Source organism: Equus przewalskii, chromosome 6, assembly GCF_037783145.1.
Source record: "Equus przewalskii isolate Varuska chromosome 6, EquPr2, whole genome shotgun sequence".
Lineage (NCBI taxonomy): Eukaryota > Metazoa > Chordata > Mammalia > Perissodactyla > Equidae > Equus > Equus przewalskii.
Window position 1 is genome coordinate 68,512,129 of NC_091836.1, and position 16,658 is coordinate 68,528,786.

General features: G+C 42.8%; 1 protein-coding gene across 6 annotated transcripts in view; it reads right to left on the minus strand.

Annotated features, from left to right (window-relative positions):
- The window catches only part of UVRAG (UV radiation resistance associated), a 298,705-nt gene extending 286,439 nt beyond the window's left edge, over positions 1-12,266 (minus strand). For 5 of the 6 annotated variants that reach the window (XR_011541145.1, XR_011541146.1, XM_008515930.2 and 2 more), the window contains exon 1: positions 11,588-12,266. Coding sequence is in view for 4 of the 6 variants with exons in the window: in XM_008515930.2 (XP_008514152.2) it covers positions 11,588-11,704 (117 nt within the window). In the remaining 2 variants the exon portion in view is untranslated. The remainder of the gene's footprint in view (positions 1-11,587) is intronic. The other variant, XM_070624087.1, reaches the window with a different exon arrangement.
- Between the last annotated feature and the right edge of the window lie 4,392 nt (positions 12,267-16,658).

Consider the following 16,658-nt stretch of genomic DNA (forward strand, 5'->3'; position numbering starts at 1 on the left):
CAACATCAAATGCTGATGAGGATGTGGAGCAACTCTCATTCATGGTTAGCGGGAATGCAAAATGGTAGCTCCATTCTGAAAGTCAGTTTGGCAATTTCTTATAAAACTAAACATCTACTCTCACGCTACATTCCAGAAATTGTGCTTCTTGGTATTCACTCAAAGGAGCTGTATGATTCCAATTACACGACATCCTGGAAAGGGCAAAACTATGGAGACAGTGAAAAGACCAGTGGATAGCTGAACCTATTGTGGTAATCATTTCACAACATACGTAAATCAAACAATCATGCTGTATGCCTTAAACTTATACAGTGATGCATGGCAATTATTTCTCAATAAAACTGGAAGAAAAAAAAAAAGCAGTGGTTGCCAGGGGTTACAAGGGAGGGAGGGATGGACAGGTGTAGCACAAGGGATTTTTAGGGCAGTGAAACTACTCTGTATGATGCTATCAGTGAATACATGACATTATACATATGTTCAAAATCACAGAATGCATAATACCAGGAGTAAGCCCTACTGTAAACTATGGGCTTTGGGTGATAATGATGTGTCAGTGTGGGTTCATCAACTGTAACAAATGTACCACTCTGGTGGGGGATGTTCATAATGGGAGAGCTATGCATGTGGGGGAGCAGCAGGTACGTGGAAAATCTCTGGACCTTCTGCTTAATTTTGCTGTGAATCTAAGACTGCTCTAAAAACTAAAATCTATTTTAAAAAGAAAAAACACTGTCCTACCCTACAGCATAATGTCCAAATTCCAAGGCATGGCATACATGGCTTTATCCCAAACCGTACCTCTGCAACTCATCTGTTCCCACCGCCCTCCTCCAAGTCCCTTACACTCCGCCTCACTCAATTATCTGCCCTTCCCGTTTACACCTTCTTCCCTTTTTGCTCAAGCTGGGCCCTCTGCTAGAATGCTTTTCCTCCTCTCTCCCACCTCAGCATTTTGTTCCAACCATCTCTTATATAACACTAAAATGGTCTGCTGATGTAGTTGCCTTAACCATTAGATTACGAGTCTCTCCTGGGCAAGGACACTCCTTATTTATCCTGTATCCTCAGTGCCTGACCAATAGTAATAAGAGTAATGATAGTAGCAACCTCTAACCTTTCTTGAGCACTTACTGCGTACCAAGCACCTTTTTAAGCAAATTTATGACTCATTTAATCCTTTCAACAACCCAAAGGGTAGGTGCTATTACGCCCATTTGATCTGAGCCTCCCTGAGGCACAAGGAGATAAGTAACTTCCAAACTGCTCAAGTAGGAAATGGTGGGACCAGGCTTTGAACCTCAGCAGTCAGGCTCTAGAATCCACATTCTTCGCCACTGTGGGATACACAGTAGAAACTCAAAACAATGACTGCTGAACACATGATAGAGTAGAACAGAGGTGAGCATAATATTTGTGGAATGAAAATACTAGGAACAAAAGTAAAGTAATTGGCGATTGAGGAAATGGAGTCACGCAGAGGTTAAAAATGTGCACAGGGATACAGATAACCCAATCTTCGCACTGCAAAAGTTAAGAACCGAAGACCAGAACAAAGTGCTTTTCCCAAAGTTACCTAAGTTACACCCAGAACCAGCCCTATAAGTCTTCCTACCACACCATATTAAAGGAATAATTATTTGCTTTCAAGAAATTGTAAAAGCATATTCAGAGATATCCTGGTATTCCAACAATAAAAGAAGTTGGAGAAAGAAGTACACCAGAGTCTAAGGCAGTATTTGGTACACAGTAAGAATTTAATATCAATTAATTAAATTTTCCATTTTTTAACAGATCTTACATTTACTTCCAAGTACCAATTTATTTCACTTTTATTTTTGATATAACATCTAAAATGCACCACATATTTTGCTACCTCATTAAAGAAGATATTGATAATGTAAACCTTTTCTTGAAAATACAAGGTAATAATAGTGAACAATAATTTTTAGTAATTTTCAGGTAGTTTTAAAATACCCAAGTTCATAAAATTTCAAAAATGCAGCTGAAGTGCCATCAAGAAATTCTGCAATTCTAGTGCCCCTATCTGATAATCCGACTGATATCTTTTGATAGAAATACATGAATATCAAAAGTAAACCAGTCATTCTGGAGCATCAGGACAACTCTTCTTTATTTTCATATTTATATTAAATACCTTCCATGTAGATTAAACTCTATTAAGTCAATTCATGCAAAATAAGTCTGAAATACCTACCGTATATACAATTCTATAATGGGACCAACTCTATCCTGTATGAGCATAATCCTGTAAAATATCCCAGACCTGTAAGGAGCACCCCACAGCCTACCTGCCCATCTTGCTTTGTGATCTATTTTCAGACTGAAAAATTAGAAAGTCTTCATATTGCTGCTTCTCATATATACCTAGATATTAACATTTTGTGGGTAAAAAGAGTACCAATTTTCTTAATGATATTATCCTACTAATTAAGGTAGACAATCAAAGTTTAAAAAAACAGTTTTTTCATAATCCTAAATAAAGTTATTTTCATGTTGTATTAAAAAAAGTTTAGGGCCAGCCCCATGACCTAGTGGTTAAATTCGGCACACTCCACTTCAGCAGCCCAGGTCCACAGGTTTGGATCTCGGGCTCAGACCGACACCACTCATCAGCCATGCTGTAGTGACAACCCACACATAAAATAGAGGAAGACTGGCCCAGATGTTAGCTCAGGGAAAATGTTCCTCAGCAAAAATAAAAAACTTTTGTTTTCCTAAACTTTTGTATTGTATTACCTCTCATGCAAAAAAATGACTGGAATTGTGACAGGAAATAATTCATATCCCCTGAAAGATATAAGTAGGTTGGAGGAAATAAGACATACAGTTGCTAATCCTATGCCTAAAATAAGTCAAAGAAGGTACTTTATAAATATCTGTTGAATAAATGGATGACTCAGTCAATTTCTTCTACTCCTGCACTTACAATTAGTTTTAACATAGGCTAATATGAACACAAGAATTACCTATAGTTCAGAGTTAAACCCTTAATAGAAAAAAGTATAGTCATGTTAAAGAGCACCAAATTTTTCCTGGAAAAAAGAGATCATAAAAGTCTGATTTCCACTTTCACTTATTTGTCTCTTCTCTTTTTTCTTACCCAGGAGTCTACCAACAAAAGCCAAAGGCAGCTGCCAGTTTCAGCTACTTGGTTTTCCTCATAATTTTCAAAAAAGTCTGACTGCATTTTTTAGGACAATCTAAAAACCACGGTGGGAAAAAGTGCCAGATATTTCAATGGAGCAACAAACTGAGACTCCTAAGTCTCAGCTTCAGCATTATGTCTCACCCTCTCAACCAATACACTCACTTGACTAGAGTCTTCAATGCCTAATAACATTACTGACCAATGAGGACTGTGGGAATCAGTGTCAAATACTACACAGGACAAAACTCCTCATATCAAAACCCACAAATCACCAGATGGTTGCTGTTTCAGAAATTAATGGAGGTAAAGAATCTGGACTTCTTAAGTGGAATATTCAAAAAAGGATGGGAGGGTAAGTGCCCAGCGACCAACAGGAAGACTGACCGCTTGAACCAGAGGCGCCTTCCAAAGTCCCTGCCGTGATCCACACCACGGGAGAGGGCGCAGGGGGAGCCTCAGTGTCCCGCCTGTAACGAGAAGTTTAAAATACAGCCTTTCCCCCATTTTAATTCTAGCCTAAAATCCCCAAAGCTGCGGGGACAACGTGTCAAGGCACAGAGATAAACCTAAAAAACAAGTTCTCAGGATACCCAGCCAAGCACAGGGGGGCCGCTCCCAAGAGACCCAGATCTGGTCAGGTCTCTGCCGCTAGCAGAGCAGCAGGACACTCAGTTCAGATTCATTAAACTAACGCTCTTTACTAAGTCCTTGAGGGCGGGAATAAACGAAGGACGGAGTCTATGGCCAGGGGAGTGGTCTCACCTCTGAGACCTTCGGATTTTGCATCTATCAAATTCTATGATTCAAAATTCATGTTTCCATCTTAAGATGGAAAACAAGGTTATATAACACTAAACCAAGAAGGTATGCTATGAATTATGTTTTTAAAAATTCCACTGTCAAGTTTTCCATTCTCCGTGTGCTCCTCTACCTGCATAATCTAAGGATGCAACTGTTAAAATACAAGGCATCAAAAAAATTTAACTCTATGGAGCCAGCCCAGTGGCAGGGTAGGGGTTAAGTGTGCACAGGCACCAGTGGTGGCCCGGGGTTTGCCAGTTCGGATCCCAGGCGCCGACCTACACCATGCTGTGGCAGGCATCTCACGTATAAAAAATAGAGAAGGTGGGCACAAATGTTAGCTCAGGGCCAATCTTCCTCAGCAAAAAGAGGAGGAATGGCAGCTGATGTTAGCTCAGGGCTAACCCTTCCTAAAGGAAAAAAAAAAGAAAGAAAAAAAATTTAACTCTGAGACATTACTCATGTCATTAAACCTAAAACAAAGTATAAAACCTAAAATGCTTCAATTCCTCTCTTAACATAGATCTGTCTTTAATTTTTCTAAAACACCCCTAGTTTGTAGCCGCGCTTATTCAAATGACTTATTTGTCATTAAAAATGACAAATATTTCTTTTTCCCCCCAGTGGTAATATGTCTGACAGGTAAAAATACACAGATTATCAAAAACTACACATTTGGAAACTATGAAAATCTTTTTTTTTTTCATTTTACCACACACTTCAGGCCCAACTTATTAGTTTCAATTCTGCTCTTGCTCTATTTCCAGTCAGTTTCACTTCTGAATTTTTTGCCACAAAGTAAAGAATTGTGACCCTGTGGAAAAATTTTAAAGTAAGCACTAAATAAGAACACAGCTTTTCCTTTGAAAGAAAATAATCAAAAAAAAAAAATCTTGAATTCCTGATGGCATTTTTATCACATAAAAATAACGATTTTAGAATGCTGATGTTTCCTTTAGGTCTGAAGCTTCCTCATATAGTTTTGTTCATAAGAACCAAAGCAGCTCAAAAATTGCCATTATTTTATTTTACAGATATACAAATATATAGCTGTCTATGTATTTTTTTTATTTGAGCTACAAGGAAAGGGCCTCGTAAGTCTCTGTGAAAGGAATAAATGCACATAACACGGTACAGCCTGCATGGGGTGTACGTTCCCAATACAACACAGCTTTCTCTCTGCCTTCAGTGGCCTTACAAACAAAACAGATCTTCTGAAAACATAACAAAAGATGATTAAATTACAGTGACAAAAGTAAGATATCTAATAAACACAAACATGCAACGCGAAAATACCTATCGTGCACAGCTAAATTAAGCTTGATAAAGCTTTTGTTTCTACCATTTTTTTCTTGTGTGTTTCAATCTCATTTCCTTCCTCTCTTTAGTCTGTAAAGTTCTCTTTTTTTTATTGCAATAAAATTGGTTTATAACATTACATAAATTTCAGGTGTACATATTTCGATTTCTGTGTAGATTACATCATGTTCACCATTCGAAGACTGATTACGATCCATCACGACACACGTGTGCCTAATCTAGTCTGTACAGTTCTTCAAAGGAAAGACTCTCATACAAACAAATAAAAATATAAAAATATACTGAGTTCTTACTATGTAATCAGCACAGCACTGGGTAAAGGTGCGGTGGGAAATAAAATATAAAGTATGATGGTCCCAAATCTTGAAGTAACTTAAAACTTTCGTTTTTCACCGGAACCCTGCAAAGAGTGGGAGGCTATGGAAAGTGGGATTCAAAGACCCAGGCTGCAAACCACAGACAAGATACACCCAAAGAAAGTCATGTCAAAACAAATTATAATTAAATTTCTAAAAACTAAAGACAAAGAAAAAAGCTTGAAAGAAGCACAAAAGAAATGACGGCTTACGTACAGTAGAAAAACAATTAGAATGCTCCAGACTTCTATATCCAGCGAAACAGTGATCAGGATGACAGAAAAAATAAAATATTCTCAAGTGAAGCAAAACCATGAGAATTTATCACTAGCACATCTGCCCTAAAAGAACGGCTAAAAGAAATTCTTGAAAGAGAATGAGTACAATTAAAAAAAAAAAAATCAACAAATATTGGAACAAGAAGAAAGAAAGCACTGAAAGCGAAAAAAGATGGGTAAATATAGTAAGTTTTCTTTCTCCTCCAAAAAAAAAAAAGGCCTAGACTGCAGTCCCTGTGTTGACACTGTGACTTTCGGAAAGTTACCCAGACCTTAAACCCCTCATCTGTAAAAGGAAGTGGTCACTGATAGAAATCTCCTGTGCAGAAGGAGATACTCGGCTCTCCAGCCGGGAGCACGAGTCCCTCCACCTTAAGTGTGGACTGTGCAGGGACTTCTTTCCCAAGAGGACAGTACGGAGGGGGGAGCAGGAAAGACAACCTGACAGCAGAGAACCTGACAGACACTACCCCAGCTGGGGAAGATGAAGGTCACCCTCAACAGGGATAAGTCATGTTAACAGTATGTACACTTGATACGATATGAAAATGGCACCTTACCTCTCCGGCCTTCCTCCCCAAAACCCATAACCCCAATCTAATTGTGATACAAAAAAAACGATCAGACTAATTCCAATAGAGGGGCTCCTACAAAATACCTGACTAGTACTCAAAACTGTCAAGGTCATCAAAAAGAAGGAACTGTCAGAGCCAAGGGGAGGCTAAGGAGATAGGACAACTAAATATAATGTGGTATTCAGGATGTGATGCTGGCACAGAAAAAGGTCATTAGGTAAACCTAAGGATCCACCAACAGATGAATAAACAAAATGTAGGATATACAGACAATGGAATATTATTCAGCCTTAAAAAGGAATGAAATTCTGATACATGCTACAACATGGATAAATGTTAAAAATATTATGCTGAATGAAATAAGTCAGACACAAAAGGGCAAACATTATATGATTCCACTTAACGAAGTACCTAGAATAATAAAATTCAAAGAGACAGAAAGTAGACCAGAGTTTGCCAGGGGCTGGAGGGAGGGGAGAATGGGGAGTCGTTTAATGGGGACAGTTTCTATTTGGGATGATGAGAAATTCGGGAAATGGACAGTGGTGATGGTTGCACATTGGAATGTACTCATACACTTAAAAAAGATTAAAATGGCAAATTTTATGTCACGTATTTTACCACAATTTTTTTTAAAACTAAGGAAATCTGAATAAACTCTGGACTTTAGTTAATATTAATGCATCAACATTGGTTCAGTAATTGTAACAAATGCACCATACTAATGAAAGATATAGAGGAAAATGGATGTAGGGTAAACAGGAACTTTCCGTACTATCTTCTCTATTGTTCTGTAAATCTAAAACTGTTCTTAAAAAATAAAGTCTATTCGAAAAAACTCAAGGTAGCTAAAGGCTAACAGCACTAATATACCCCACCTCCTGCCCAAAAAAAGGATGAGAAAAATGCTCATCAATGAAAAACATGAGCCAGCAACCAGAAAAATGCCAGACATGAACAAGCAATTCACAAAAGAAATAAAAATGTTACATAAATCTACCAAAAGATACTGAAACTCAAAGGGTTGTGTAAGGATAAATGAGATCATGTACTTAGCATGGTGTCTGGTATACAATAAATGACGCTACTGAAATACAACTAATAATTAAAGAAACGCAAATTTAAATAACAAAAAAATACATATATGTATATGTGTATGCAGGTTATATATATATGTATCTCCTTTGAGTAAGTGATTTCACTGCTCAAAATATATCCTACAGAAACATTAGTACAAGCGTACCAAGACACGTGTATATGAATATTCACTGCAACAATGTAAGAGAAAAACTGGAAATTGTCCAAAAGTCTACCAATGGGAGTTAAACAAACATAAATGAACGCTCTTATGCAAAAATGTAGCAGACATACAGATACTGACACGGACAACTGTCTTAAGAAAAATAATAATGAATTGCAAAATGTCTTGACTTGTTTAAAAGGAAGAGATTAAACCAGTTTAAGACTATTTAGTATGGGGTCTTCTTCCATTTATTCTTCAGGGAACCAAACCTGCATGCAAAACTGTGTTTATGTATGTATGTAAGTGCATTTTCTAAGGAAACAGTTTTTAGCTTTTACCAAATTCTTAAAGGAATCTGTGACCCCCAAAAAGGGTCACTAACAATCACCAAAAAGCCTCTCCAGCTTTGAATATCCGAGAAAAAGTCAGGTTATACTCAAGCGAGGAAGCCTTTGGGGAGAAGAGAAATGCTCTCGATTAAACTTTTACGGACACATTAAATGCCTCGACCACAAAACACAAATTTTTATTTCAAGACTCCTAAATCTAAGGATATGAAGGAAGTTATTCTGCAGTGAGCCTATATTCACTAATTACAAACTTCAACCAAAAATTAAAGAGCAAAAACCGTCTTCAAAATGTGTAACTCGTTCATGCTTAAATTACAGTTGAAGTCAAAGCACACAGAAGCAAAAGGAGAGAAAGATTAAGCAGTTGTCCCATTTGACACAGTCAAGCAGCTATTATGGGCTATTAGTAGTTAGTACTCATACATGCAAAGGTCCACGAGTTATGCAGTCTTAACTAAACTTTTTTAAATTAAGTGGATTAAAATAAGACAAAAATAAGTTAGGTCTTATAAATAATTCTGTGGACTTTTCTTGAGTAAAAACAAAATAAGTCTTTTTCTGGAGGCAGATAAAGGGGAAGTGCAACACTTTTGGAACTAACATACAGTAAATAAATATCTTAAACATTACAGCCACTAGAACCAATGGGACTTGTGTTTAGAAATACTGAACCTGGGGCCAGCCCCGTAGCCAAGTGGTTAAGTTCAAGCGCTCTGCTTCGGCGGCCCAGGGTTTTGCCGGTTTGGATCCTGGGCACGGACATGGCACCACTCATCAAGCCATACTGAGGCGGCATCACACATGCCACAACTAGATGGACTCACAACTAAAAATACACAACTATGTACCAGGGAGCTTTGGGGAGAAAAAGGAAAAATAAAATCTTAAAAAAAAAAGAAAGAAAAAGAAATACTGAACCTTATCAAATAGCATGGGATCTATTAAAATGACATGATTTTCAAAGTATTATTGGATTTCCAATTTCTCTAAGCCTTTGAAATTTTGCAGAAGCCAAAGGCAAAAAAAGACAATGAATTAATGCTAAAAGAAAAAAGTTTTATACACACACACATTCTATGACTCACGAACAATAGTGACCAAAAGAAACCCAACACGAAAGAATACATTTTGCATGATTCCATTTATATACAGTTCAAGAACAGGCAAACACCTATCTCTTATGTTAGAAGTCAGAATAGTGGTTCCTTTGGAGAGAAAGGAAAGGTAGAGATGGGAGAGAAGACAAGAGGGACTTCTGGGATGCTAATAACTTTATATTTCTCAATCCGAGTAGTACTTATATAACGGTGTTCACTTTGTGACAACTGATCAAGCTGTGTACCAATAATCGGTACACTTTACTGAATGCAGATAACATTTTAACAAAAACGTTTATTTTTTTAAAAGGTTATATATTTATATCCTAAAAACCTGAACATTTTGACCCAGAAAGCTAAATTAATGTCAACTGTAAAAGTAAAACTGCCTTTTGTTTAAAAGGCTGCCTTCCAAGAATTCAAGAAGGGTGACACCCCCAGAAAGCTGTAAATAACATACTCAGCACTCATACAGCATTCAGCCGTACACTTAAGCCACTATACACTGACCTCGGCACAAATCCAAAAATTTGACAAACGCTTACAAATGCAGTTGAATTTATTCCACGGACAGTTTGTTTGGATGATTTCCCCCAGTGTTAAACTGTGAGCTGTTATCACAGAGCAGGCTCTATAAAACAAATGATGCTTTCTCTTATCTAATCCCACATTTTCCCACAGCTCGCTCAAACTAAACCCCTCTCGGCTCTTGACCCCTCAAGATTTCTCCAGGATGCTTGTTAACAGTGTCCACCATTGCCTCTCCCAGTATCCACCCTCACAATCCACCTACACACACACACACACACACACACACACACACACACACAGGAAAAATCACATTAATGCTCATTCCAGAGGCTAGGCTTCCCCACTAGATTTTCACTCTCTCCCAGCACCTCATTAACACAATCCAAACCTCACTACCCTCAAACTCCTAATATTTTCGGCAAACTCCCTTCCCAACAGTGCCACAAAACCAGAGCACATGCTATCCCAGTCTTTTAAATCCTTCTCTACCACACAGAAAGGCTTGGCTTCTGCAAACAGTTCAGCTCCATGGCCACCACTGTAGCTATCATCTCCAACTCCCCTCTTCCCTTTAGCACCCTCTCCACTTTCCCGTATTCAGATCCGTCCCATTTCCCCCCTCCACCTCTGCCCCTCAACCTCTGCTTTCTTCTTTATGAATCTTTCCTAAGTACTCGGCAGGGATCGAAAGCTGGACGAAGGGTACAAAGGAACATGCTCTATCCTGTGGGAAGGTAGCTGCTCCAGTCTCAAATACACAACCACGTGCATGGGCTACAGCGTCAGACGCTGGATTCTGAAACCCAGCCCCACCGCTTACCAACTGGCAAGACTACGGAAAAGTGATTTTACATCGTGAAGCCTTGGTTTCCTGAACTACAAAATGGGGAATAATAAACATAGCTGTCTCATAGAGTTGTGAAGATTGAATGAACTACTGGCTCTTGAGCACTTCGTACTAACCGAACATGATAAACTCCATAACTGACGGTCTTTCTTAGGTCCTCTTCTTGGAAGGAGGAATAAAGAGGGGGTGAGAGATACTTTAAGACTCTTTAATGCTAGCGTTCCTGCAAAGTCTCCTCTCGGCGGGTAGAAGGAGGGCAAGGGAGAGAAGGAGGGAAAAAGTACTCCTGTTCTCTCTTTTTCATCCCCCTGCACCGTGCCAGAAGCCCTGAAAGCCCTTGCTGAAGGATGGGGCAAGACACGACACATACATGAAATCCTCCTTCCGCAGAGGGGCACTTGAGGGAAGGAAGTAGAAAAGCGCCCCCGAACTCGCTAAAATGCGTTCCTTGGGAGTCTGAGAATTAGGAAGGAAACCCCAAGTCCCAAAGGATTTCTCTTGAGAAGGGGAGGGGAGTGCTTCATAATAAGGAGAGATGCAAAGTAACTGGTAGAAACCCTAAGGAGGAAAGAGTACCAACCGGTCTCTCCGCAAGTGGGCAGAGAAAGGAAGAGCGCTTTCCTTGTCTCCCGTGGGACACCAGGGCTTCCCCGGGCCCCTTCCCCCGAGGGCCAAGGGGGACGGGGGAGGGGTCTGCGCACGGGAATCCCCAGCTCCCTACGGGGAAGACGCGGACTCGGCCGGGCCCCCGGAGTCTCCCTGGGTCCCTTCGCGTCCCTTCACAGCGCATCTCCAGCAACGGGATTTCTCCTGGGATTCGGGGACCTCCCAGAGGCTCGGCCATCACTGGCTCCCTCCCCTCCCAAGACCTGCGGACCGCCCTCCTCGCCGCCCGAGTTCTCCACGGCCACTTCTCCGGGTCTCCCGGCTGGCACAGGGGCAGCCCGCCGCCCACGGATCCCCTGCCGGGGCTCCTCCCGGCCCCTCCCGAGCGCCGCGAGCCCGCGGGCTTACCTGCTGAGACGGCAGCTCCACATGCAGGGCCCGCGCGGCAGAGCCGGGGGGCAGCGCGGCGGCTGGGCCCGGGGGCGGCGGCGGGACCGGGCCCCCGACCGCCGCGGAGGCGCTCATCGTGACCCGGGAGCCGCCAAGCGGCGGGGCCGGCGCTCCTCCGGCATCCGCCACCACCGCCTAGCCACGACCCGCCGAGCCCCTGCAGCCCAGAAACCCGCCACCCGAGAGGCAGGACTGCTCTACCCCACCTCCGCCCGCCGCCGCTGGCTAAGGAAGAGCCATATTACCGCAGTGCAACCCCCACCGCCCCGCCGAGACCTGGCTCGCTCATTGGTTCAGCTCCCACGGGGGCGGGACCCAGCCACAGGGAACGGGCACGCTATTGGGTAGAAGGCCTGTCCATCGGCGGCCGGAACGGGCTGGGGGCGGAGGGACCGGGGGATGGCCTAAATTGCGTCTGTCAAGCCTGGTGAAACCTGGGGCGTTGCTTCTTTTTTTCCTAGTCTAATTGGTTCTTTCGCTACCAAGGGGCGGGGTCTCCTGGGGGAGCCGCCAGGGCCATTGCTCTCAGTCGCTGTCAGTTGTCAGTAAAGGGAAAGAGGGGCGGGGTCTGACTAGGTAGAGAGCGCGCCTGGGCTCTGGTGTCACGTGCAGGAGGCAGGAGAGTCACCTGATTAGTGAGAGTCAGTCGGAGCCACTTCCGCCCTAACCTAGTTGCCATGGTAACCGGCCTCCCGAGGAGGGCGGGGACCCTCGGCGCCAGTTGGATCGTGATGATGGCTGGTTTGCAGTTGCCAGCTCCCTGAGCAGTCGTTTCCTAAGGTGCTCCCGTCAACGTGCGGAGATTGAAAAGGAATTCTTTATGGTTCGGCAGAAAGCCACCCCGCAGGATGCACGGAGACCAGAAACCTGACCGGCAGTCCCACCGGCAGTTCCACGACCAACTCCAGCCCACAACTCCATGCCCCTCCTCGCACTCCGCTAACTAGTACGCTGAGCTCCGCGGTGTGCCGGGCACCTGGACGCTGTTTGTCCTCTACGAGTGGATTGCTTATACTGTCCCTAGAAAGCCTTTTCTGCTTTTCTCCTCACTAATGCTTACTTACTCATCAAATCTCATCCGGGGTTGGGGTCCCGTCGTCCAAAAGGTTTCTCCCATTCACTCTGGGACTCTGAATTAGAAACCTTGCCTCTACCATATTACTAATTATTCTATTGGATTGTCTTTTAATAAGTGTTAACACACATACAGCCACACACACCCCTCCCAGAAAGACACACACAAGTACTGTGAATTCCTCAAGCCAAAGGATTCTGTCTGATTCGTTTCTGGATTCCCAGGCCTGAGAGAATCAGGATGTCTTTTTGAAGTGAAGGCCCAGCTCAAATGTCACCTCTTCCACGAAGACTTCCTTGATCATAATGATAGCATCTATAGCAATTGCGTCTATAATAAATAGCACTGAGTCATTCTGCAGGATAATGTTTTTTCCCCCTAGACTGTGAATTTCTCCACCACCTGGACTGATGTAGCGGAAAGAACACAGTGTTTTAGAGTCAGACACAACAGGAATTAGGCCCTTTTGGAATCTTGGCTCTGCCAACTTCCAGCTACTATTCCTGGGCAAGCCAGTTCCCCTCTCTCAGCTTTAGTTTCCCCATCTGTAAAATAGTAATAGAGTTGCTGTGGGGATTAAGTCAATCAAAATATGTAAAGTGCCCAGTGCAGGACCTAGCACATAATAATTACACTAAAAATATACTAGTAAAAGGTAGACATACTGTCTTTCCAGGGTGTTCAGAAGCCCGAAAACACTTTGGATCCGACCCCAGTGCTAGCTAACTTGGCTGTCACACAGTCTCCTTTTCCGAAACACTGCGTGGTTCCTCGTGGCTGCAGCCTAGGGTGTGTGGTCAGGTGTTTATTGGGAAGGGAGTAGTTGGGAAATCCCAAATCTCATCTGGTTCAACTCATATAGTGCCAAGATCTGGTGGAATTTCACAGAAAACGCTTTTCTGTTTCCAAGCTGTATTCGTTTCTTGAGGCTGCTGTATCAAATTACTACAAACTGGGTAGCACAAAAGAACAAATTTATCCTTTCACGGTTCTAGAGGCCAGAAGCCCAAAATCAAGGTTTCGAGAGGGCTGCGCTCTCTCAGAAGACTCTCAGGAGAATCCTTCCTTGCCTTTGTCATCTTCTGGTGGCTCCAGGTATCCCTGGGTTTATGACTGCACCGCGTAGCTCTAATCTCTGCCTCCATCTTCACATGACCTTCTCCTCTTCTTCCTGTGTCTTCTCTTCTTTTTCGTACAAGGACAGTTGTCTTTGGATCTAGGGCCTGCCCAGATAATCCAGATCTCATTTTCAGATCCTTAATTGCAAACACTGTTTTTCCAAATAAGGTCACATTCATAGGTTCCAGGGGTTAGAGCGTGGGCTCATTGGAGGGGGCGGGGGACGGCGGACATCCACTATGGAAGTTAAGAAAACGGGCCTATAGAGACAGAACACTGAATCACTTCTTCTTTTGGGGGTGAGCTCTGAATATTAGCTAAGTTTATTACTTCATTCATTCAACAAATGTTCATTGAGGGCTTCTGTGTGTCAAGCCCTTTGCTAGGTGCTGGGAAATCAAACCCAGACTCATCCCCAAAGGAGCTGCCAACTCCTTATAGGGGAAACCCGTAAGTCAACAAAGACGTAATCCAGTTGCTCAGTGCTGGGTCTGAGGGAAGTGCAGGGGCTGTGGGAGCCAGAGAAGAGAGTCAGATTTCAGAGTGGAGGTGACATTTAACCTGGGAACTGAAGGACCAACAAGAGTGCCACAGGCAGAGAGGAAAGGAAGGATGTTCCGACAGAGAGAGCAGGATCGATTCTTTCTACAAGCCTTTGCTGAGGTTCATCTCTCCACCAGGCAGATTACTGAGCCCTGCAAATACAGACCTGAAGTAAACAACACTTCTCAGACTTTTCTACCCACATGCCACAGACACTAGGAGAGCTGGAGCACTCACCCACAGGGACATGGCAGAGGACTGAAAGAGCCTGCTGCTTGCAAAATATTCAAGGTAATGCATGTGAAGTGTTTAGCGTAGTGCCTCAGGTATAGTAAGTGTTCAATAGAAGCTTCCTATTAGGGCCCAGCCGGGTGGCACAGCAGTTAAGTTTGCACATTATGCTTTGGCAGCCCAGGGTTTGCCAGTTCAGATCCCAGGTGCAGACATGGCACCGCTTGGCACACCATGCTGTGGTTGACGTCCCACGTATAAAGTAGAGGAAGATGGGCATGGATGTTAGCTCAGGGCCAGTCTTCCTCAGCAAAAAGAAGAGGATTGGCAGTAGTTAGCTCAGGGCTAATCTCCCCTCTCCCCAAAAAAAAAATTGTTAAAAAAGAAAAAAAAAAGCTTCCTATCATTATTTTTATATGTCCTATTTCATTCTAAAAATTTTTGTATTATTTTGGATCCTATTCCATAATATGGCTGTATTTATTTCAACATAAAATATTTTTAATCACTTAGAATTAAATTATTACAATATTTATATAGTGCTATATATCCGCTAAAGAAACATGAATCCAGATTTATTTTTTGTTGTTGTTGTTGTTTTGGGGGTTTTTTGTTTGAATCCAGATTTAAAGAGCATGGATTATAAGGTGGTCGAATACAGTGTACATGCAATGATAGAAGAAAGATCAAGGTCAAATGGTAAGAGAGTGACCAACTCTACAAGGGCTGGTGGACAAGGTCAGAGCAGGCTTCACAGAAGTCCTAAAGCATGATTAGGAGTTTGGTAGATGAACAACAGGGGGTTAGATCTATTTGGTTCAGGGATGGCTGGTGTTTCAACAACTAACTAGGACCATGTTGGGTACTGTAACCGCAATTTCAGTTTGCAGGGCCAAAGAGCCACACCTGCCCTGATGCGTTTTGCTTCCTCTTCCTCCTCCCCCCTCATTCTGCAGATCTCATGGGTGTGACGCATTGGGTAAATAAGAGCAAGGTTGGGCAGATGGGTCTTTATAGGTGTCAAACTTAATTAAGTTAAGTCTATCGCCTTCCTTTCAACAGAATCCTCTTTCTTCCATTCACTTACTCATTTAGTGAAACACCCATCATAGCTTTACCTGGTGCCCAGGCTGGGCACTACATTTGCTAAAATGATGCAGATAGAATCCCTGACTGCAAGGAGTTCACAGATAACTTCATTACCAAGTGGTAAGTACAGTCGCTGGGATGATAAATAAAGTGTAATGGAAGCACAGAAGAGGAGGATGCAAACTACAGTGTGTCGTGCAGGAAGGCTTTCTAGAGGAGCAAGAGTATTTTAGGCCGAAGGAGCAGCATGAGCAAAGGCACCCAGGCGGAGGACATGGCATTCGCGTAGTTTAACATGGTGGAAAACAAGGTTGCAACAGGCCATCTTTGGGGCAGCAACAGGCAAAGAGGCTGGAAGAGGAAGATGAGGCCGGGTGAGAAGAACCTGGCTACCAAGCTGAAGCACTTGGGCTTAAACTTAGGCAACAGGAAGTCATTTAGAAAGATCCTCAGGCAGCCCTGGGGATGCACCTTTGAAGGGGCAGGCCTAGAAGAGGAAGATTCTTCAGAAGGCCAGGTGAGAATTGTGGAACTAAGAGACGGTTCCCCAAAGAGCCTGCAGACACCCAAGAAACCTGAAAGGCAGGTCCCTGAGCAGCATTTCTCCTTCTCCTTTCTCAGCCCTTCAAGGTCCCTTTCTCTGAAAAGCAATTGCTATAGATGCTATCATTATGATCAAGGAAGTCTTCATGGAAGAGGCGACATTTGAGCTGGGCCTGGTCATATACTGAGTGGCTTATGTTTGTCTCGCCCACTCTACTGTGAACTCTTGCTTTTGATCTCATTCTGCATCCCCAGCATCCTGACACAGAGGACAGGCTCCATGAGCTTCAATGAGCAAATGACTGACTGAGTGACTAAAATCAGTGAATGAATGGATGAATGCTTGAGTAAGTGAACATTTGGATGACACGGGGCCTCCATACCTCTCCCACTGCACACAGCCCAGAGAGAGGAAATGAGCTTGCCCAA